Genomic DNA, 23059 nt, shown 5'->3' on the forward strand with positions numbered 1-23059 from the left:
AAGCATGGCTGAGATGGCTGAGATCACAGGCGGTACTTCCATAGAACTACATGCTGACCTTGCCGGGTTCTATCGGCCTGCCGATCTGGAGAAAGATGGCAACGCTAAACAGCAAGTAAAACGGCAATGCGGGAGAGAAAAAAACCTAGGTTCCAAAATACCCAAAAGGTGAGAATGGCGAGAGAAGCGAAATTGGGAAGAAGTCGAATTGAAAGGGCCATCGATGATGGATGCGTGGGCTAGAAGGGAAACGTCGTGCATTCGCTATGACGGTATCAAACCACACAGACAAAGGATGATCAACGCGTGGTAATCAGGGGCATAACAAATATTCAACTGTGCAAAGCTGCAGCAAAACGGCTAAGCAAACAAAAAATCAGGGGCATTTCCGTCTTTTTACTATTGCTGAACAGTGCCGGAACCCAACTGGGTTTTAGTATATATAATATAATATAATGTGTAAGAGTATTTTTGTGTAAATAAATATACAAATTAGATACCCTAACAATAAACAATTAAATGTATAAGAAAAGTATTTTAAAACAAAAAGAGAAGGATGTATCATCCAAGGAAAAAAATTCCCCCGTTATTTATCTTATTATGGCATGTGATATCGTTTTGTTTTATTTTAAGCAATTTTCACATGGAATCTGAAGACGAGATGTTGGAATATTGAAGACCTAGAAGGAGATTTGGGTTTTCAATTTGAAGAGAATTACCGTCCTCTGCTGTTGTTGGTTTTTACCATCCTCCACGTGGCACAAATTGGCAGTTTCGTCAATACAAATGTGGAATCCACTATTACCATCATTTCATGGCTAACTTAACATATTTTTCGAACAGTTGTACGATATTGAAATTAAATAATAATTAAATGTATGAGATTGCATTGGTTTAAATATGTGGTATAAGGTTGAAATTACACCCAAACTGGAGGGTTTTTTTTTATATGAACATGCAATTGATAGAACCTGTTAAAATGAATAGCATAACACATTTTAATAGTGATTTTGTCACAACAAACTTGTTTAATTCTTTTTCTTTTTATTTAGAATTCTTGACTATTTTTATTGACAGGAATAATTGACACAACTAACACGAATTAGAAAACCTAGATGCTAATTGATGAGTCACTTTGTTACGTGTTCTATTTACAAACTGAAATCATCATTGCTCCAACTACACTGTTAAATCAATTCAATCCCCTTTGTAGTGCAAGAGCCTTCTTATGCCTTCAACATGTGGATCGCACGGTAGACGTCAAGAGATTCTTTTGGCTATCGAACAAAAACCTGCATCTTATGCAAATTGTATTTCCTCCAATTAAGTTCTTTGTTCCATATGTTGGAAATTATATTATTATATAATATTATAATTTTTAATATTGAATGAAAAGTTGTTGGTTTTAGATGTCAATTATTGAAAACTATTTGGTTGTTTTAAATAGGTGCCAGATGTCATATGGTTTAAGACTAATAGAAACATGAGTTCTGAGAAGGTGCATTGGGTTTTATATAAACTCAAGCAATCCGGACATAGAAAATAACTAAAAAGGGAATTAGTGAGTCAAATCTTACTTTTGAGAAATAAGGTTTTTCCACTCTATTTATGTCATTCTTCATTTGTTAAATTTCGAGTCGTGTCTTAAGAGTACATAATATATAAAGTTCGAAGATTGAAGTAATTCAATTTTGGATTATAGATTGTTGAATCCTGGGAGATGGACGCCTATGAAATTCTGTCTTTAGGACATTGTATTTATGCAAGCCTCAATCTCCAAGTTTGTCAGTATTTCTTACTTTATCTATTATTTACTTGGGTAAAATACCAAAAACTACCTCAATTATTGGTGTCACGACACTTTCATATCTCATCTTTTAAAATTGACAATGTCATACCTCATCTTTAGAATTTGGTCAAATGTTATACCTTCCGTTACTTGGCTGTTTTACTTTTCAGTTAAATGCTGATGTGGTTTGATTCGGGACCCACTTTCTATTAAAAAAAATCATTAAAATATTATTAAAAACTAAAAAATATATATTTAATATTAAAATAATAAAGAAAAGTAAGGGAAAAAAAAAAACAACCCTCAGTTTGTCCATCCCCCTCCCCCTCCTCTCTATTCTCCCCCATCTTCATCTTCCTCCCCCCACCCCCCCAAAAAAAAAAAAAAAAATTCTAATTTGTCTCCCCCCAACCCCCTCTTCTCCCTCCTGCAACCCAGAAAATAAATAAATAAAACCCATATCCAGTCGGCGGGAAGATGGGTGTGCGGACAAGGTGGAGGATGAGTGCGGAAGAGGATGTGAAGAATGGATGAGAGTGGTGGATTTGGGGTTGGCAGGGGGTTGGTTTTTGAGGGGGGGGGGACGAATTAGGTTCGCTTCAGAATTTTTTTTTTTTTTTTTTCCTTCTTCTTCTTCCTCCTTCTTGGGTTTTTTTTTTTTAGGGGGGGGAGGAACTGGGTTGGGTTGGGGTTTTTTTCTTCTTCTTCTTCTTCTTCTTCCAAGGGGGTTAATGGGTTTTCAAAAATTTTTTGGGTAAAATACAAAAAACTACCTCAACTATTGGGGTCACGACAGTTTCATACCTCATCTTTTAAAAATGACAATGTCATACCGCATCTTACGAATTTGTTACAATGTCATACCTCCATCAATTTTTCTGTTAGTTTTTCTGTTAAATGCTGACGTGGCAAGAGACGGGGACCACTTTCTATTAAAAAATTATTAAAATATTATTAAAAACTAAAAAAATATTTAATATTTAAATATTAAAATAATAAATAAAAGTAAAATTAAAAAAAAAGGGTAAAGTACAAAAAACTACCTCAACTATTAGGGTCACGACAGTTTCATACCTCATCTTTTAAAATTGACAATGTCATACCGCATCTTACGAATTTGTGACAATGTCATACCTCCGTCAATTTTTCTGTTAGTTTTTCTGTTAAGTGCTAACGTAGCTTGATTCGGAACCTACTTTCTATTAAAAAATTATTAAAAACTAAAAAAAAATTATTTAATATTTTTAAATATTAAAATAATAATAAAAAGCAGAAAAAAAAAAAAAAAAAAAACCCTCATTTCGTCCCTCCTTTCCCTCCTCCTCCCTCCTCTCTCCTCTCCCCATCTTCATCTTCTTCCCCCACTTGCAAATCCCAACAAAAAAAAAAAAAATCCAATTTGTCTTCCCCCCACACCCACACTCAATTTTCCCAAACCCACACCCACACTCTTCTCCCTCCTGCAACCCAAAAAAAAAAAAAAAGACCCAGATCCTGTTGGCAGGAAAATGGGTGAGCAGAGAAGGTGGAGGATGGGTGCGGAAGAGGATGTGGAGAATCGATGAAAGTGGTGGATTTGGGGTTTGATGGGTTTTCAAAAATTTTTTTTTTCCTTCTTTTTTTCCTCTTCTTCTTCCTCCTTCTTCTTCTTCTTCCCCAGGGGAGTTGATGGTTTAAAAAAAAAATAAAAAAATAATTCTTTCCTCCTTTTTTTCCTCTTCTTCTCCTCCTTCTCCTTCTCCTTCTCCTTCTTCTTCCACAGGGGGTGTTGATGGGTTTTCAAATTTTTTTAATTTTTTTCTTCCTTTTCTTCTTCTTCCTCCTCCTTTTCTTCCTCTTCTTCTTCTTCCTCCTTCTCCTTCTCCTTTCTTCTTCTTCCGCGCCGACAGGGGGGAATTTTTTTTTTTTTCCTTCCTCCTTTTTTTCCTCTTCTTCTTCTTCTTCTTCCTCCTCCTCCTCCTCCTCCTTCTCCTTCTTGTTCTTTCGCAGGGGGGTTGTTGGGTTTTCAAAATTTTTTTATTTTTTTTATTTTTTTGGGTTTGCAGGTGGGGGGAAGAAAATGAAGATGGGGAGAAGAGAGAGGAGGGGGGAGGGGGAGGGGAGGGACGAACTGATGGGTTTTTTTTTTTTTCTCTGCTTTTTATTATTATTTTAATATTTAAAAATATTAAATAATTGTTTTTTAGTTTTTAATAATTTTTTAATAGAAAGTATGTCCCGAATCAAGCCACATGAACACTTAACAGAAAAACTAACAGAAAAATTGACGAAGGTATGACATTGTCACAAATTCGTAAGATGTGGTATGACATTATCAATTTTAAAAGATAAGATATAAAACTGTCGTGACCCTAATAGTTGAGGTAGTTTTTTGTACTTTACCCCTTTTTTTTTAATTTTACTTTTATTTATTATTTTAATATTTAAAAAATATTAAATATTTTTTTTAGTTTTTAATAATATTTTATTAATTTTTTAATAGAAAGTGGTCCCCATCTCTTGCCACGTCAACATTTAACAGAAAAACTAACAGAAAATTGACGGAGGTATGACATTGTCACAAATTCGTAAGATGCGGTATGACATTGTCAATTTTAAAGATAAGGTATGAAACTGTTGTGACCCCAATAGTTGAGGTAGTTTTTTGTACTTTACCCAAATTTTTTTTTTGGTTGAAGATTAAGCTAGGAAGAAGATGAAGATGGAGAGAGAGAGGGGGGGAGGGACGAACAAAGGGATTTTTTTTAATACTTTTTTTTATTATTTTAAAAATATTTAATACTAGGTATAACATTGGACCAAATTCTAAAGATGAGGTATGACATTGTCAATTTTAAAAGATGAGGTATGAAAGTGTCGTGACACTAATAGTTGAGGTAGTTTTTTTGTACTTTACTCTATTTACTTTGACTGTATACACACTTATTATTATGATATATTTGGTTTGTGATTCTTTATGATTATCATCATTCAATTCTTTTATTATTTTCATATTTTCTAATATTGCTCAAACACCATAGTCTTTGGGTGGTTTTATCTTGCACACATGGTCAATCCTGAGTTATTTGGTGCCCAGGGCGAATGCTCAAAATGCACTTTTTTTTACTTCAATACAAGAACATATATTAAAAAGAAGGGTAAAGTACAAAAAACTACCTCAACTATTGGTGTCACGACACTTTCATACCTCATCTTTTAAAATTGACAATGTCATATCTCATCTTATGAATTTGTGTCAATGTCAGACCTTCGTCAGTTTTTTTGTTAAATGCTGACGTGGCTTAAGATGGGCTCCATTCTTTGGTCCAACTGGATTAAAAATAATTAAATATATTTTTAATAATTAAATATTAAAAAATTAAAAATAAAATTATTTTTTATATTAAATTGTGGGATCCACCTCTCTTTCTCGCCTCTCTCTCTTCTCTCTTTCTGGGCAACCCTTCCCTCACATCCCCCAACCTTCCCCATCTTATCTTCCCCAAACCCAACACCCCAAACCCAAATCTTATCTTGCTCCTGTCTTCTCTGCGTCGATCACTACCATCTCCCTTTGACCTCCCTCGCCGCTTCAACCTCCCTCGCCACTCTCTCTTCGACCTCCCCGGCCACTCTCCCTTCGACCCATCCCCAAAATCCCAGAAACCCTTCCTCCACCACCCTTTTTCTCTCATCTCTCTCTCTTCTCTCTCACTCTCGCCTCTCTCTCTCTCTCTCTCTCTCTTTCTATTCTCTCTCTCTCGAGGCAACCCTTCCCACCCATCCCCCAACCTTCCCCCTCTCGTCTTCCCTAACCCAAACACCTCAAACCCAGATCCCATGAGGAAGATCGATGCCTTCAAGCGCGAGCTTCCTCTTTGCATGTTCCTATTGAATGATGGTTCGTTTTTGTTTCCCTTGGAAAAAAAAAAAAATTCAATCTTTGATTTGAAGTACATATTTTCTTGACTTTTCATAGCTTTTTGAAATATTTCGGGATATGGATTTTGGATTTCTGATGATTTTGATTGATGGGTATCCATAAATTATTTAATTTAATTCAATTTCAGAAATGGATTTTTGGTGTCAATTGGTTTTGGATGATGGGTTTTGAGTGGCGGTAGTGATCGACGTAGAGAAGACAGGAGCGACGGGGGAGGTTGAAGCTGCGGATCAGTGGTAGAAAAGGCAAAGAGGGGAAGAGACCGGGCTTTGTTTTCGTCGACCTCGATGCCACGATGATGCATAAGAAAACCCAAGAAGTTACCGGCCGAGACACCGAAAGCGCACTTGGCCGTGTTCATTTTCAGATTATGTTGACGCATACGAAAGAATGCTTGCTGAAGATCATCCAGATGTGTTTAGCAGCTTTTCGATTTCACAACCACATCATTGATATATACTTTTACGACTGTACCAATCAAATCATGGAATATCGTATTCATAGCTCGTTGGTGTGTAGCACCGGCGTTCTTGAGGCCGAATGGCATGACGACCCATCCGTATGTACGATTGCCCCCGGGTAACGAAAGGCAGTTTTGTGAATGTCAGCTTCAACGATAAAGATCTGGTTATAGCCGGCATGGCCATCCATGAATGATAATATTTCATGATTGGCTGCGGCATCAATTAACAGATCCGAGATCAGCATCGAGTAGTCATCCTTGGAAGTTGCCAGATTCAAATTGCAAAAATCAATACAGATGCGTAGGGCTCCATTTTTCATTAGCACCGGAGAATATATTGGCCAACCACTCGAAGTATCGAGCGGTCGAAATAAACCTGGCTTTTAAAAGCCGAACTAATTCGTCCTTTATGCCGAGCTATACTTCGGTCGAGAACCGGCGAAGGGGTTGTTGGAAAGGCTTACAATCAGCTTTGATGCGTAACTCATGTTCGAGGAGGTTTCTGTCAAGTCCTGGCATCTCATGATAATTCCACACGAAATAATCTTTAAACTTGTTAAGTAATTTACTAAGTTCGACCTTCATGGGGTGAGGCAACGATGCACTAATAAACAACAGTTGAGGCTCATTGGCTGTGCCAACATTTATCTCTTCTAATGGGTCCTTGACTTGAGGCCGATTGTCTTCGAGTTTGGCCAGTGCGGCCTAAACTTTGTCTAACGATAAAACTAGCTTGTTATCTCCCTCAGCCAAAAATTCGATTAAGTTTATGCCTGAGTGTGGTTGCTTGGAAATAGCATACCAATGAGCTAGCAGACGTTCCATGGTGGATGAAACTGCGGCCATACGCCCTTCTTGTTTGGCGGCGTCAGTCATCGGTGTTGGTAATTAGGTCAGCCAAGCTGAGTTTAGCCGAATCCTGGTGTACAGTCTCGGCGCCTACCTCGATGGCTTTCTGGATTGAGATCCAAGGCAGCCATCCGTCCTCATTAAAACCATGTAGGGTAATGTAGCCGACGTGATCATTATAATAGCAGGCCTGAATCATGTTGGTCTCGAACGGCTGATTATCGGTTGGATGGACTACCACCGATTTATCGTCTCAAAAGATAAGCACTTGGTATAGCGATGAAGGAATGCAACTCGTTTAATGGATCTAATCGGGGCCAAGCAATGCATTATAGTCGGTCTTCGAGTCAATTATAAGGAATGCAGTCATGTGGTTGTGACCTACTACAATTACTTCTAACGGGAGCACTCCTTTGGTTTGGGACTTGTCACCGATGAAGCTGCTCATCGTTATTCCTGACGGTATGAGCTCGTCATTGGAGTGGCGTAATGTCTTCATGATGGAAATCAGCATGATGTTAACTGTGGCTCCACAATCAACGAACACCTTGAAATGGGGTATCCTTCAATATGAGCCGTGACGTATAATTGCTTTAGATATTGGAGATTAACAGAAGGAGAGCAAGGAAACAATTCGACCAGGGTTGCTTTAAGTTTGTCGTCTTTACTGATTTCCCCATCCTCCTCAGTAGTGATGAAATCGACTTGTGTTCTTTATTCGACAATCACGTCCCCATCCAAGAAATTTGACTGATGGGTGGTCGACTGAAATTCAGCCGGGAGGACATGGACCATGCTGATTTCCATATGCTCAAGGACCGAAAGACCCATCAAGTCTTGGTTGTCATTTTCCAAATTAGTGAGTGTGGTATCAGTCTTTGGAGTATCTTCGACCAGATCATCTTTCGCCCCATTATGTACCTGCTCTTATGGCGTGTTGACCGAACCTATTTCATTCTGGTCGTCGTCCTCGAACTTGTTTGTCGCTGAAGAGTGATTTTGTTCTTGCAATGCTTTACGGGCTCGTTCTTCGTAGGAAATTTGAGCGTTCCTTGTGTCCAGGTATGCATCTAAACGAGTGACACGATCCTCCTCATTGATCGTAAGGCCGAAGAAGGACACGATCAAGAAGACTTTGAAGTGATATCGTAAGTACTGAAGGTCTTCGAGGGAAAAAAGGAGCTTGACAGTGTCTATATCTATGTATGGGTCGGCCTTAAAGCCGAGGACTCGAGCCTCACGTATATGCTGGAACCTAGCTTTTATTGCTGGATTGGTGGTTTTCTGGATAATCTGTTCAGCATCAGGACAAGTTAGTGCTAGGTCGAGGGCTTTCTGACATGCCTTGGGCAGTCCGTACAAGTCATTGGCGGAATATTTCTTATGAAATTCTCGCAGTACTCCAAGGATTCACCGAGAAATGATGGCTGTAAATTTCGTTGGACTTTTATAAATGGTTCTTGCGGGGGTAAGGGGGGAAGCTTGCTTTCGGCTTCTTGTTTGAAATGCTCGAAATGAGCTTTCATCTCTCTAGGCCGAAGAAAGAGTTTAATACGTTTTTCAGACTCCTCAATGGTGGTTTCAAAGTCGTGATCAACTGCCTTTTTCTCTTGAAGTAATTCGGCCATAATGGTCGGGATGGGTCGGTCGTCACCATTTCCTGCTACCTTTTTTGGCTACCACCGGGTAGTTGAATAAGCTTGTGCTTCCTGTCGTTGGGCCATGCAGTCTATCCACTGGCCACGATGTTTTTGAGACTTGGACAACGCCGTGTACATACCAGTAGGATAATTGTAACTATACCAACATTTGTCGCGTGGCTTGGGTGGCTTGAATGTTTTTTGACCTACCGATGAACTCAAACTGCTAGAGTTATGTGAATAATAATCCTCATTATAGAATGGCGCGTCAAAGTGAAGACGTCATCTAACTGGGTTTAGATGTGTTGTTCGTACCTGTGGGCCGAGTTTCTCAAACACCTATCGGCGTTGGCCGGCGCCGAGTTCCTTCAGAGGTTTTGCTGCGACCATGAACGGTTTGCATAAAGTTGGGGCCTAAGGTGTGCTCCTTTCAGGTTTGGTTAGGATAACTAGTGTTTGATAACGGCCGCACAAAACCATTGGTTTATCAGTTTCTTCAGAACTGGAACCTGAAATAGATTTTACTATGGCCGGTCCCCGAAGACTCTGTGGGCGGTTCATTGGAAAATAAATCAATCTTGAGTCTCAACTGGGAGTTCCGCTTAAGGATATGTTGCACCAGGACGAACTCGACCTTCCATTTCCCTTTGTTTTTAGGTAGGTGAGCATCCACCATGCCGATTGTCATTGAGGGAAAGGGATTGGTGTCAATTGCCATCTGTTTCTCAGGAATCATATCACGGAACACAACGCAATTATTGGTGGTATGTTTGTTCGAATTATGGTACTTGCAATATGTTTTGCCTTTCAACTCTTCACCCTTAGGAATGTTGTGTCCTGGCCGAAGTTTTATGATCTTTGCTAATAACAACTGGTTAAAAATTGCATCGGCCTTGGTGATATCGAAAGTGTAGACTTTTGATGTTTTAATCGTCTCTTCAGAGGCTGAGTGGGTTTTAGCATCCTTGGAATTGATTTCAGCTAATGCCTTGTAGATGTATGGTTTGTCTATTACTATTTCAGCCATGTCCACACAGGCATATTGGGGATCCTCGCTCTCGGCCAATGCGTAGCTAACCGTGGGATTCTTGTATATTGTTCCTTGGGACGGGGACTTTGAGATTTTTTCCTCTTGGAGCAAATAATCATACTGCTCAATGTGCTAAGCCAGTTCGTACATATCTCGGATATTTGCCCCCAGGAATTTCTTTTTGTATTCCACATCTAGGCTGTTTAGAGCGATTCTGATGAATTCAACTTCAGGGAGAGGTACTCGACACCAATTCTTGCCCGACTTGAATCTTGTTAAGTATTCCATTGGCGATTCGTCTGAAGCTTAAGCCATCCTAGGTAATGATGAAACTGACATTTCCATCCCTGGTCGATAGAATTGTTCATGGAATTTCTTGATCAATTCCTCCCAACTTTGGACGAAGTTAGGTGGGAGGTTGATGTACCAAGCAAATGTTGAACCTGTTAGTGAGAAGTTGAATAGGCGTAGTTTATGGAAGTCGCTATTAACGTCTCCACATTGCGCAGTGAACCAAGCCACATGTTCTAACGAAGATAAGGACGATTCTTCAGCAAAAAGATTGAAGTTTGGGATTTTGAAGCCTTTAGGATATTCAGACTTCTCCACATAAGCTAAGTACGGATGGATGAACTTTGGGAACTTCGGCCCCTTTTTTAAGGCCAAATCAATCATCTTTTCGACCTCGGTCATATTGATAGATGTTGTTTCCACTCCCTGGTCGGGTCCGTCTGATTTACTGCTTGATCCTCCTTTTTTTTCCAAGTTGATTGGTTGGAGCTGAGCGGATCCTATCTCGGCTTATAGGGGAACATTCTTAAATGGAAGCTATCGAGGTTGGTCGATGTGGCCATCTTCGAAGGCTTTACTGACCAATAGTTCAAGCAATCTGGTCTGCATATCACCATTACTTTGTATTGCTTTGAGCAAATTATTCATTTTTTGGTCAATCAACTGTTTAACCTGCCGAGATTGCTCATCAAGTTGTCTTTGAAGAAACGACCTAGTTGGGGGATCAGAACCTTCCCCATCATCTTCGTTGCAATCTTCCACTATTCCTTCAATGAAAATGCTTGCAGTTTTGTTGGGAATTTCTACGTTGCAAGGCTGGCTGCCGAGGCAAACTTCATTTTCTCAGTATGTCGCACTTGTAGCCTCGGGTGGCACAATAATGAGGGGATTTTGCACTTGTGACAAATCTTGCCAAAATGTTGACCCTAAAAAGTACAAAGCCTACATGGCGCGCAGGGCAAGTAATTAATGAGCTAACTACGTCATGCGGTTGATGCGGGGCGTGCCAACTCGTCGGTCGAGCTTGGTCGAAGAGTAAAATTTGTTGATATTACGTTGAGTGTGTTGCTGACTTCTTGATCTTGTGACTGCGGCCGAGGAAGGAACAAATCTCGGCCTTTGGATTCTCGAGCCTAAAGACAAGGCTACTAATTCTATGAAGTTCACGAATCGTCGGCGCCAGATTCGGTCACAGTGATTATATTCGTGAGAGTATAAGCACGTCTAATCGACACTAGACTATATGGATACAAGTACTCAAAGGTGATGTATGTCTTGATGGTAAATATGGTTTGGCCATCAAAATGCCGAACTCTGAAACTCAGTTGTGAGTATCCAATCATAAAATCGCTCGACGTTCAATGTGCAGAATGTCGTAACTCGTAACATTTTACTTCACCGAGAAAGCTAATAAGATAACCTCTGCCAATAAGGATTCAGAGACCCTTCTCGACCTGAGACTTGGATAGATAACCAGTCGGCCTCGACGCAGTGCTGTTTATCCAAACTAAAAGTGCTCTTCGGTCGGTTGATTCTACGGCAACAGTGTTGTTTATCCAAACTGAAGATGCTCGTTGGTTGCCTTTACAGTGTTGTTTATCCAAACTGAAGATGTGTTGGCGAAAAAAGAAAATAAAAATTCTCAAGATGTTTGAGAGGTTTGCGCAGGGTAATTGTGTGTTGAATTGGAGGGGGCTTGAATGATGCACTCTGCTCTCTATTTATAGCAACAAATCCTCCTTAAGATCAAATTGAAACCATATTGGGATTAGGATTTCCTATTTTGTTCTAACTTTATCCAGACCAATCCTACTCCTATTAGGACTTTGAACCTTACCCCCCCCCTTTTAAGGCCATATTCATTGTTGGTCGAGAATCCGTATTGTACTAGGCCTCCTTACCACATTGGGACTTCTTCAACCCATCTGCTTATCCAAACTACTCCTTCTTGCAATAGGACTCGACCATCTTTACTGAACGGCCCGGGACCACTAGACAGCCCATAATATATTTGAAAAGCTTTGGGCCGAACATAAACCCGCACTCGGCCCATTAATATTATTTTGGGCCCAAACACATATATTAGGCACATTTTATTGTTGTATAAATATAGGTATGACATAATATTTTTCAATATAATACATCAAATTATATTTCTTCTTGTTATGGGTAAATTATTCTCCATTTAATAGTGAAAAATAGATATTATATTACACACGGGGTATAATTTTTTGTAGGTAAATTATTGGATATTAATTTATAGGTAGGTAAATTAATTTGTTCCAATTATATAAAAAAATAAATATACTACTACACCTAGATTATATATTTTGAATCAAATAACATTTTTGTATACATGGTAGGTAAATTATTTTTCATGTATTATTACATATATTAGCCTATTAAGGACGTTTTTAGGTAAAAATATATAAAGTAATATGTATATGATTGTTTGTAGGTAAAAGTTAAAATCAAAAGCATGATTCAATTCCTAAGTTTATGCAATATTTTGTTGTTGATATACAATATTTTGCATAATTGGAAATGAACATTTCAAATAGTAGGTAGTAGGTAGGGAAATTAATATGGTCTAATTATATAAATACACACACACACACACATACACACACACACACACACACACACACACATATATATATTTATACACATTTTGAATCAAATAACATTTTTGTACATGGTAGGTAAATTACTTTTTTTTTTTTATGTATTATTACATACATTAGGTTTATTTATTTTTTTTTTAAATATATATATATATACTCATAACGCCAGATACATAGAATTAAGCCAACAATTCTCATATTTGATATTAATATGCAATGAATTTTTTAACATTACTGTCTTATTTTTCTTTTTGAAAAATCATTAACTTTCTCCTTACAATCTGCATAGAATTAATTGTGCACATCAAATATGCAATAGGGGTATTTTAGGCATCTAAAAAATTGTAATATGTGTAAAGTAATATGTAATTAATGAATTCACTTAGGTGAATCCTAGTCACTGGGTTTTTTTTTTAGTAAAAAAAATTATGTTGGGTTTTATATGGAAAAAATTGAAAAAATTGAATTTGAGGGGTTAAAGTCATATTTTCAGTTGATTTTATCGCATGGTGAACAATTCTCATATTTTCAATTGAATTTGAGGGGTTAAAGTCATATTTTCAATTGAACTTTTTCATGATTTTTAGCTATCCAATTAGTAATCATGTAATATTTAGCATGCTAAATCCCATTAATCTGAATTTTGAAAATTGATTATATGGTTAAGTGATTTTACAGGAAACAATATAATTTCATTTTCTTCTTTGAATTTTCCTCTACTTTCCGAGCAACTAAATAGAGCAGTATTTCAAATTCCGACCTCAACGTCTAAAACCATTGGGAATAAAAATTCCATAAAAAGCAATTCGTCGTTGGAAAATAGCTGGAAAGGTCGAAAAAGGCTCGAAACCAGCAGTAGTGTGAGACTTCCCGACTTTGATCCGCCCACCTGGGTGGCAGGTGGCCTGCATTTTGAAGGCTAGCCGACGAGGATGAGACAAGTCTATGGCCGGACGGGCCCATAAATTTGGAGAGTAGTGGTGCAAGACTGTTTACGCAAGAAGAGAGGGATGTGATGGGTGCAGGTCTAACGCGGGGTATTGTGCGAACTGATGTCGCTGTGTAAGTAGTTAAGTGCAAAATAACCGCAAACAAGATGTGCTAGGTCGGGTAGTCGAAGCGACTATTTTGCAGATGTAACTTAGGTTCCCAAAACGCTTCAATAATATATGTTTAGATTATATGTGAATCTACAGTTCGAGATTGGGTTCAAGCGGCGTCTTTTTTTCTTTCTAAGTTTTTAAAATAGAACATCTTGGGCCAGTTACTTTGCTATCTGGTGAGCCAGTCAAATTTGGCACCATGGGTCTACTATGTATTTCTCTATACAACATTTCTATTCATAAAGTGTTTTTTTTATTTTTTTAGTTTTTTTTTGTAAGGCGAGGGGGAGTTCAGCTAAGCCACACAATGAACAATTGCTTTTACGTGCTTATATTATAAATATGAAAATATTCAAGTGATTTCTAAAAAGTACTAGGAAGTGCTTCTCCATGAAATGCTTCAATAATCTATAAACACTTTATTCATTTATTATTGTTTTTACTTTTTTGCTTAATGTAGTCTTTATTTCTTTCTGAAGAGATGTGGGACCATCACGACTAATTAATTGCATCTATTATGTGTTTGTATTTTCTATTTAACTTTACTTTTTATGTTTATAAGTCTAGCATTTGTAACACTAATTTTCTTCTATCAGCGTCTTTTCATGTGATCCTACCCAATTTTTAAAGAGGAGAGTGATATATCTACATGTAATGAATGAGGGCAATAAATTAGTATATGACTCATTATTTATGAAATTTAAACTTAAGATATATATAACATACAAATGTAAAAAAATTAACAATCAACCGTAATACTATATACAACATATTCAAACTTAAATGTATAAATAAAAACGCATAATCTAAGAATATTATGCGATAAATTTTTATTTTTAGTACAACCATGAATTTTAGTTTTAGCTATCCTCTCCCACAACATACACAAGCCACACGGGGCCGTCCTAAACCCTAAACCCCCCAAAGAAAAAAGAAAAATAAATAAATTTTAGTTATAAGCGTTCCTGCACTCCGCTCGCGCCTCAGAAGCGTCGCCTTCCTCAGTTCCTCTAGTCTTGGAGCTTCCAAGTTCATCAGCCCGCCCAAATTCGAATCCTGCCTCTGCCACTAGGAAACATTTGTACGTATTCCCACGTACTTCTTTCTTCTACAAACTTGAATTTTTGCGTTGTTTAGGGTTTAATTTCATTACGTTCTCATGAAAATCAATTATATCAATACTTGCTGAGATCGAATGAAGATAGTATAACCGTTGAAATACATGAAATTTTGCAGGGGGGGTCGAAATTTAATATTTTTGCGGATCGTTTTTGAATTTTTTTCAACAGAACCTAACATTTTTCTATTTTTTGTTTTGTTTCAAGTACTGGGTTTTGTTTGCAATGAGAATCAAGGATATGTCAGATGGTGAAGGATCGGATTCGGAGGATTATCCGTCAATCAGAGACTCGGACTCAGAAGGCGAAGAGAATGATTCCTCTGGAGATGAGGTAACTGCAAATATGTAGAAAAAGAAGAGTTTAAAGATGTAGGATTTAATTTTCCATGGCATGTCATCTGTTGTTTTGTTGAAAAGTGACGCCGGTTTGATTCAATGAGTTTATTGTTTTGAGAGTGTGCGTGTGTTAATATTGTTGAGTATAACCATGGCAGGGTGTTATCAACACAAGCGACAATGATGGCATGGCCAGTGATTCTGGTGATGATGATGATGAAAGTGATAGCTCTGAACTTGGTGAGGGAGTTGAGGAGAGTGATTCATCTGAGGATGAGGTCTGTTGTTGTTGTCTATTGACAATTACATGTGATTTTGTTATGGTATGGTTATCTGAATTCACTGAAAGGAGTGACTTTGTCATCCTTTTTTCTGTTTTTAATAGGTGGTTCCTCGAAATACTGTTGGTGATGTTCCCTTGGAGTGGTATCGGGATGAGAAACATATTGGTTATGACATTAAAGGAAGAAGATAAAGAAGAAGGAAAAAGAAGATAAGTTGCAATCCTTTCTTGCTAGTGCTGACGATTCAAAGAACTGGTGCGCTTTTATCTCTAACATGATAGCCATCAATTATTTAAAGGATTGATGTTAAATATCAGCTATTTCCATGCAAGTTTAAGTGAAGAATTTTGGTGAATATAGTGTAACATGCTCCATTTTCTATGTTGCATTTCTTTTTTCAGTTATTGTTTTGGTTTGGAAACCAATTGTCATTGTTTCAAAGAGAACAAGATGTCCACCGAATATAGAACGTCTCTTTATCAGCCAATTAGTTAATAATACAATCACATCAAAATGCTAAGTAACAACGGCCTTCCAACCCTGAAATTATTACTATGGAATTCCCTGGAACTCTATAAAGACCCAAGCCCATATAGATGCCCAGAAACATACTCTATGGTGGAGAAAATCCACCTTCTCAGCATCCTCATACTGAATTCTCACCACAAACTAAAACACAGCGATCAGTCTATATTTCTCTAACATAGACTGATTCTGGAAAAAGTGCTCTGCACTCTATGCCTGAATTTACAACTGGCATGCAGACAAGCAAGCTGGTGTTCCTCCTTCTCTTAATGAAATCACAAGTATTGAACTCGCATGAGAAGTTATCCAGACTAAGACTTGTACCTTGGGTCGCACTTCAGCCTTTCAAATCATGAGAGATGGATTATAACAGTAAATGGTTTTTCGATCATCTGTCTTGTATATTGTTTGATTATCGATTCTGTTACCTTTTCTTCTTGTTTTGAATGTTTGTTCTTTTTTGTGACTCTGTTATGCTTTGTTACTATTCAGGCGCAAAATTTATGATGAATATAACGATGAGGAAGTAGAACTGACAAAAGAAGATATCAAATCGATTAGTAGACTACTCGAAGGAAAGGCTCCACATGGTGACTTTGATCCATATGCGGTCTGTAAATCCTAATTATCCAGTGTCTAATTAATATGATACTTCTATTGATACAAATGAATTCCTTATTAAAGTTGAAGTGAAATTCCTCATGTTTCAAGTGCAGCCATATGTTGATTGGTTTAAATGGGATGACTCCAAGCATCCACTGTCAAATGCACCTGAACCCAAGAGACGATTCATTCCTTCAAAATCTGAAAGTAAACTGGTAAGGCATGTTAAATGTATTGCTCCTGTTGTGTGCTTTCTTACTTTTTCCTTTACCGTAGTTTTATTTATTTTATTTTCAGTCCAGCAGTCTTTTTTCTGCTTTTTTCTAGTGTTTGGGTTGGACAAATTATTATTGTCATTTTTCCAGTTTAAGATGGCTTCGTGTTCCATGCTCTGAACTTCTTTTGATAACTCTACAGGTTAATAAGATTAAGTTGGCCATGCGCAAGGGTTTAATTAAGCCTAAAAAGTCTAAAGAGGAAGAAGAAGATGAAGAAAGTGTTTATCCATTGTGGGAAGATGACTCTAATTCAACGGAAAAGAATAACCATCTAACTTACATTCCTGCACCAAAGCCAAAGTTGCCTGGTATTAGTTTTCATTCACATTCTGAGGATTGTAAGAAATCAGATAGAGAGCAATTCCTTTTTGCTTGTGTGAAATATCTTGAGACTTGATGGAATCTTAAAATTTGAATTTTCTTTTAGGCCACGAGGAATCCTTCAATCCATCTTTAGAATACATCCCAACACAAGAAGAGGTCAACTCTTACCAGTTAATGTATGAAGAAGACCGTCCTAAATTTATACCTAAAAGGTAATATGGAATGTGAATTGAAATTTGGACTAAATGTTAATTTGTTACTCTCTATGATTGTTCATCTTCTAACATGCACTCCATTATCATATTGGTTAGGTTTGCAAATATGAGAAGCATCCCTGCATATGAGAATGCTGTGAAGGAATGCTTTGAGAGATGTTTGGATCTATATTTGTGCCCCAGAGTCCGAAAGAAACGTGTAAGTGAAAAATCCTGTTTTCCCTAGTGATTATTCAGTCAGGTTTTGATAGTTTTGCAAGATCTTTCAAAATGTACAGTCTAATTCTGGTCTTCTAGTCATATGAGGGCAATGATCAAATTTATTCACAATAAATCATTTATATGTTTCAGCTTAACATAGACCCTGAATCTCTCAAGCCCAAGCTACCGAGCCGAACTGAACTTAAGCCTTACCCTGTAGCATGTTATCTTGAGTATAGAGGCCACGAGGATGCAGTTACATCAGTTTCTGTAGAAGCTTCAGGGCAGTGGATTGCATCAGGTATCAATGCCATTCTTAATTCTCTGTTACTGTCAGTTAGGTAATTGAAATTGGATGTAAATCTCATCATCTGTTGTGGTTCTTACAGGTTCATTGGATGGAACTTTGCGTATTTGGGAGGTTGAAACTGGTAGATGTGTCAAAATCTGCGATATTGGTGAAGCCGTCAAATATGTGGCTTGGAATCCTAATCCTGAGCTTTCTATAGTGGCTGTCTCGGCGTAAGGATGCATTCAATATATTTTGGTTTCATTTTTGCTTTACATTTATTTCACTGGGGATCTTGTTACTTGAATGTGTAAAATGACTATTGCAATCTTTTTAGGGGACAAGACATACTTCTTTTGAACACTGGTTGTGGGACTGAAGAAGTACAGAAAAGAACTATAGAACTTCTCTCTGTTGAGATGCCTATGCCTGACGACTCTGGTCAGTGTGAGATTGTTAGTGCTTTGAATATCATTTATCAAATGAATGGCATCTAACCTTTGCAAAACATATTGCTTATATGTGTACAACAGCATTCAGTGTAAGCTGGCTTCACGATGATAAACTTGAGGGAATCAGATTAAGGCATTCCAAGGTATGTTGGCCTTTTCCTTCATCAGTTTATTTGTGGTGGTTCGAGTATATGAGTGTCTTAACTGTAAGTCAAGATTGGAAGAATGGTCATCTATGAAGATTCTTAACTGTTTTCTTTGCTGGCCCTGTAGACCGTGGCTTCAGTAGAGTGGCATCGTAAAGGAGACTACCTTTCAACAGTGATGCCAGCGGATATCCTTTTTGCATGATGCTATCTCTTTATATTATCATTTGCAATTAAGTTAATAATTTATTGTTATACAAAAAAATATGAAGATTTACCAAATTAGTTATCATCTCATTGGATTTTCTTGACTTTGGCTTTACGTGAATCAAGAGCTATTTTTATACACAAGCTCTCTAAGAAGTTTACCCAGACACTTTCATTCAAGTTGCATGGGGTTGCAGTTACTTCAGTTTTCCATCCTACACGGTCTTTCTTCTTCATTTCAACAAAAAAGATTATTCGTGTTTATGATCTGGTGAAGGATGGAAAACTTGTCAAAAAGCTTGAGACTGGACTTCGTGAAGTCTCCTCTATTGCAGTTCATCCTTCTGGTAGATTTTTAATTATTCATTCATTAAGTTTCACTATTTCTATGCACTATGTACAACTCAATTGGTTTGTCTCGTCTCTTTTATAGTTGTACTCGAATTGTACTCTGATATATCTGGATTTTACTGTTAATGCAGGTGATCATATAATTGTGGGAAGCAGAGAAGGAAAATTATGTTGGTTCGACATGGACCTTTCATCTAAACCTTACAAAACTCTCAAGTATGTTTCACATTTATTTTGTAGATGATGCAAACTATTATGATGATTTGTACTTTTTAGGAAGGGGGATAATACTTTCGTGCAAACTGCTGGCGTTACTTCACTTCCAGTGTTACGGACTCTGATATAACCCGCAGAGGGCATAGGTTTTTGGAAGATGTTATTTGTTTGATAGGTCTAATACTATATGACCAGTCATTAACTATTTGACAAACACCAAACCAACCTTTATACAGTTTTTGCCTTGTTAATGGGGATGCATATATTTTTCTGACATTTGGAAACTTATCAGGTTGCATCAGAAGGACATCAACAATGTATCTTTCCATCGTTCATACCCGCTGTTTGCAACATGCTCTGATGACTGCACTGCATATGTTTTTCATGGAATGGTTTATTCAGATCTTAACCAGAACCCTCTTATTGTTCCATTGGAAATACTCCGAGGTCATACAAGCTCAAATGGGAGAGGTGAGACCTGTAGCTTTCTTTATTTTATGTCCTGTTGGGTGGTATAACAAAGATAATAGAATACTGCTAGTGCATGTGCGGAATGATTATTGAAGCATATTTCCATGGGCTTTGAATGTTTTTAGAATGTATTATGTGTTCAAGGTTCCTTCTCAAGAATGCAGATATGATAAAATGCTAAGGGGTTAGGAGAAAAAAATGCATGGTTGCAGGCCAAATGCATAGTCAACTCAGTATCATAGCGTCATTCAAACTTTTATATAAAAGCTAAATCTTTGTTTTCCCTGACTGGTATGCAGGTGTATTGGACTGTAAGTTCCATCCAAGGCAGCCATGGTTATTCACTAGCGGTGCAGACTCAGTGATTAGACTGTATTGCAATTGAGAGGAAAGAAAGGTAACGGCCTTTAGTTGGTGCCCGTTTATGGATCCGACTGCTCGGATCTGAATCTTCTACGGCCTACAAATATATTGCTTAGTTGTTGTATGTACCATGTGTTGATCGAAATGGTTCAATCATAATTTTGACGGTATACAACTAATTCTTCGTTGTTTGCCCTTATATTTAACTGAAATTCCGTTATGTGTTCCTCTTTACATTGAGTTCATATTCCTTTCGTATATTTTGAGCCGAATATGTAGGATTGGATGTTATTGTTTCAGAGCATGTGATTTCTTTTCCTAGCAGTAACGGGTAATTGTGGTTAGGTTCAGACAAGCCTCAACTGGTCTTTGTAGTTGTTGATAGAACTTAGCAGATTCCCGCTTGGTGCTTGACAAAATGCTTCATGAAGTTATAATGCTACTTTTTAAAATATGAAGACTCGTTCTTTTCTAAATTACTTCTAGTTTTTTTGTTGTCAAATATTGTTAGAAGCGTTTTTCAAGCACCCTAAACAAACCCAAAGGGGGTGATGCATGAGTGTCTGTAGAACTCATGTCGATTAAAAGGACAAATTGGGTGATTTGACTTTAAGCAAAGAATAAAACGTAATTATCTTCTTTTGTTTGTTTCTTTAAGAAAACGAGAGACTCTAATTTTCAAATATTCCAATAAAAAAATATAAAGTTGGATGCATTGGAGTCCATTTTCCGATCGCCATCTTCCTTGCCTTTTTCTTCTTCTTTTTATTTCTTTTCCCATGTATGTTGTGTGGTGTCCTGTCAAGATATGTTGCATCCTAAGTCAATCCACTATTTTTTAATTAAGAGAAAATTTTATCTAAAGAAATGCAACTGCTAGTTACCAAGTAGTATTGCGATTTAGTAAGGTTCATTTTCAGTTATAAGTGAGATGTCTCAGGTTTAACTCATACGAATGACGATGACGTATATTGAGTTCGATACTTACTTAATAGATGACCTATTGTGTGGCCTAACTTAATCTTCCATAAAGAGTAAAATATCATTGTATAAAAAAGAAAAAGAAAATTGAGTATACTTTATTTATATTTCTTTTTTAACTTCTCTTCCTAATTAAATCAGAGTAAATTGATGAAAGTGCGTCACATTCCGGCCTGGGGGCCCCCACCACATCCCGGGTTCGACTCCATTGTGGCACGATATTGTCCGTTTTGGGCCCCGACCACGCCCTCACGGTTTTGTTTCTGGGAACTCACACGAGAACTTCTCAGTGAGTCACCCATCCTGAGATGGCTCTCGTGCGAACTCACTTAACTTCGGAGTTCCGACGAAACCTGAAGCCAGTGAGCTCCCAAAAAGCCTCATGCTATGTAGAGATGGGAATATACATATAAGGCTTACAGGATCCACTCCCTTGGACGATGTGGGATGTTACAATCCACCCCCCTTGGCGGCTCGATGTCCTCGTCAGCACACTATTGGCCAAGGATTGGCTTTGATACCAAATTGTCACATCCTGGCCCGGGCCCCCACCACATCCCGGGCTCGACTCCACCGTAGCACGATATTGTCCGCTTTGACCCCGACCACGCCCTCATGATTTTGTTTCTAGGAACTCACACGAAAACTTCCCAGTGGGTCACTCATCCTGGGATTGCTCTAGCACGAACTCGCTTAACTTCGGAGTTCCGACGGAACCCGAAGCCAGTGAGCTCCCAAAATACCTCGTGCTATGTAGAGATGAGAATATACATATAAGGCTTATAGAATCCATTCCCCTGAACGATGTGGGATGTTACAATGTGCCTCCTTTTCATCTCAAATATTATGTGATTAATTAGTGTTTTGCTTCCAAAATGCTGAATGAATATGACAAACACATGCACGTAAAAGTTAATTGTAATGTAAGCAGCACCTAAGCACAAGCTTACTGTCCGATTATCATTAATTTTGATAATTGTGCAGGCTTAGCAGGTAGATCTCGTATAATTAATTAAATTAATTAATATTGTAGCCATAACTTCATTATTTCTGATGCCTTCAGTTCATCGTGTACATGTCTTTTAGAAGTTACAGTGCTAAAATTGTTCCCTGCACCCACTTGGTGACTTTATAATTTTGTATTTATAATTTTTTAGAGCTTTTCATGCACCCGCTTGGTGACTTAAACCATAATTCAATCTTAAGTTTTTATTAACTTTAACTTAGTTGGTTTTATTACCCTTTACCTTTCGTTATTCTTTTTTATATTTCATTCATGCCTTTTTCTCAGATTCACAATCGTTGGTTTTACTTTTACCCTTGCAAAGAAAAGTAAATTATCAAGTCTAAAATCTTGTGAGAATAACATATAAGCAAATATGGCCTAAATTAAATATTTTGCTTCATATTGTTTGTATTGACATGCTCATTTCTTTTGCTAAAAAATTGTAAAGTAATACAACGAACTGTCACTAATAAAGACCGCGACAGAGAATAAAGAATTCATCGATCTAACAGTTAAATAGTTTTTGTTTTAATGATATCTGTCTCCACTTGATTAGAGATGCCTCACGTTTAACTCACATAGATAATAATGACGATATATTGTAGATCGAAAAATGCATTCTCATCACTTGCAAATTTTCATTGCAAAAAAGCCCTAGAAAAGAGAACATGGAGAGACTCACATCATATGACATGTGTGGGTTATCATAATATGTACTTGACCTATAATTGAGCTTCCATGAGGAGAAAAGCATTAGTTGTGGTACTTTTTTCAAGAAAGATCAATCACCATCTCTTTGCCTAAGATGGTTGGAAACTTTCACATATGATTGATAATTTTGATACTGATCTTATATTTGAGAATCTTTGTGGGGGGGGGGGGGGGGTGTAATTTTTCTTGATTTCACCTGGTCTAAAGTGGATTACGTAAGAAAAATTATACATTACAATAATAATAACCACCCTATCGAATAAAGGCAT

At 37.5% G+C, this 23059-nt stretch overlaps 1 protein-coding gene across 1 annotated transcript; it reads left to right on the plus strand.

Moving 5' to 3' along the window:
• Positions 1 to 14594: 14594 nt before the first annotated feature.
• On the plus strand, positions 14595 to 20318 carry LOC103944666 (ribosome biogenesis protein BOP1 homolog). The gene is given in 19 exon segments (XM_009355127.3): positions 14595 to 14792; positions 15037 to 15162; positions 15326 to 15445; positions 15553 to 15631; positions 15634 to 15706; positions 16469 to 16586; positions 16693 to 16794; positions 16997 to 17165; positions 17285 to 17393; positions 17493 to 17595; positions 17748 to 17898; positions 17987 to 18119; positions 18224 to 18327; positions 18420 to 18481; positions 18612 to 18672; positions 18808 to 19038; positions 19174 to 19258; positions 19551 to 19729; positions 20029 to 20318. Coding segments are annotated over 18 exon segments (2073 nt in total). The 5' UTR covers positions 14595 to 14792; positions 15037 to 15054; the 3' UTR covers positions 20115 to 20318.
• The last annotated feature ends 2741 nt before the right edge of the window (positions 20319 to 23059 follow it).

Source organism: the organism of the source record quoted next, unplaced genomic scaffold (genome assembly GCF_019419815.1).
Source record: "Pyrus x bretschneideri cultivar Hongxiangsu unplaced genomic scaffold, Pyrus_bretschneideri_v1 Contig85, whole genome shotgun sequence".
Lineage (NCBI taxonomy): Eukaryota > Viridiplantae > Streptophyta > Magnoliopsida > Rosales > Rosaceae > Pyrus > Pyrus x bretschneideri.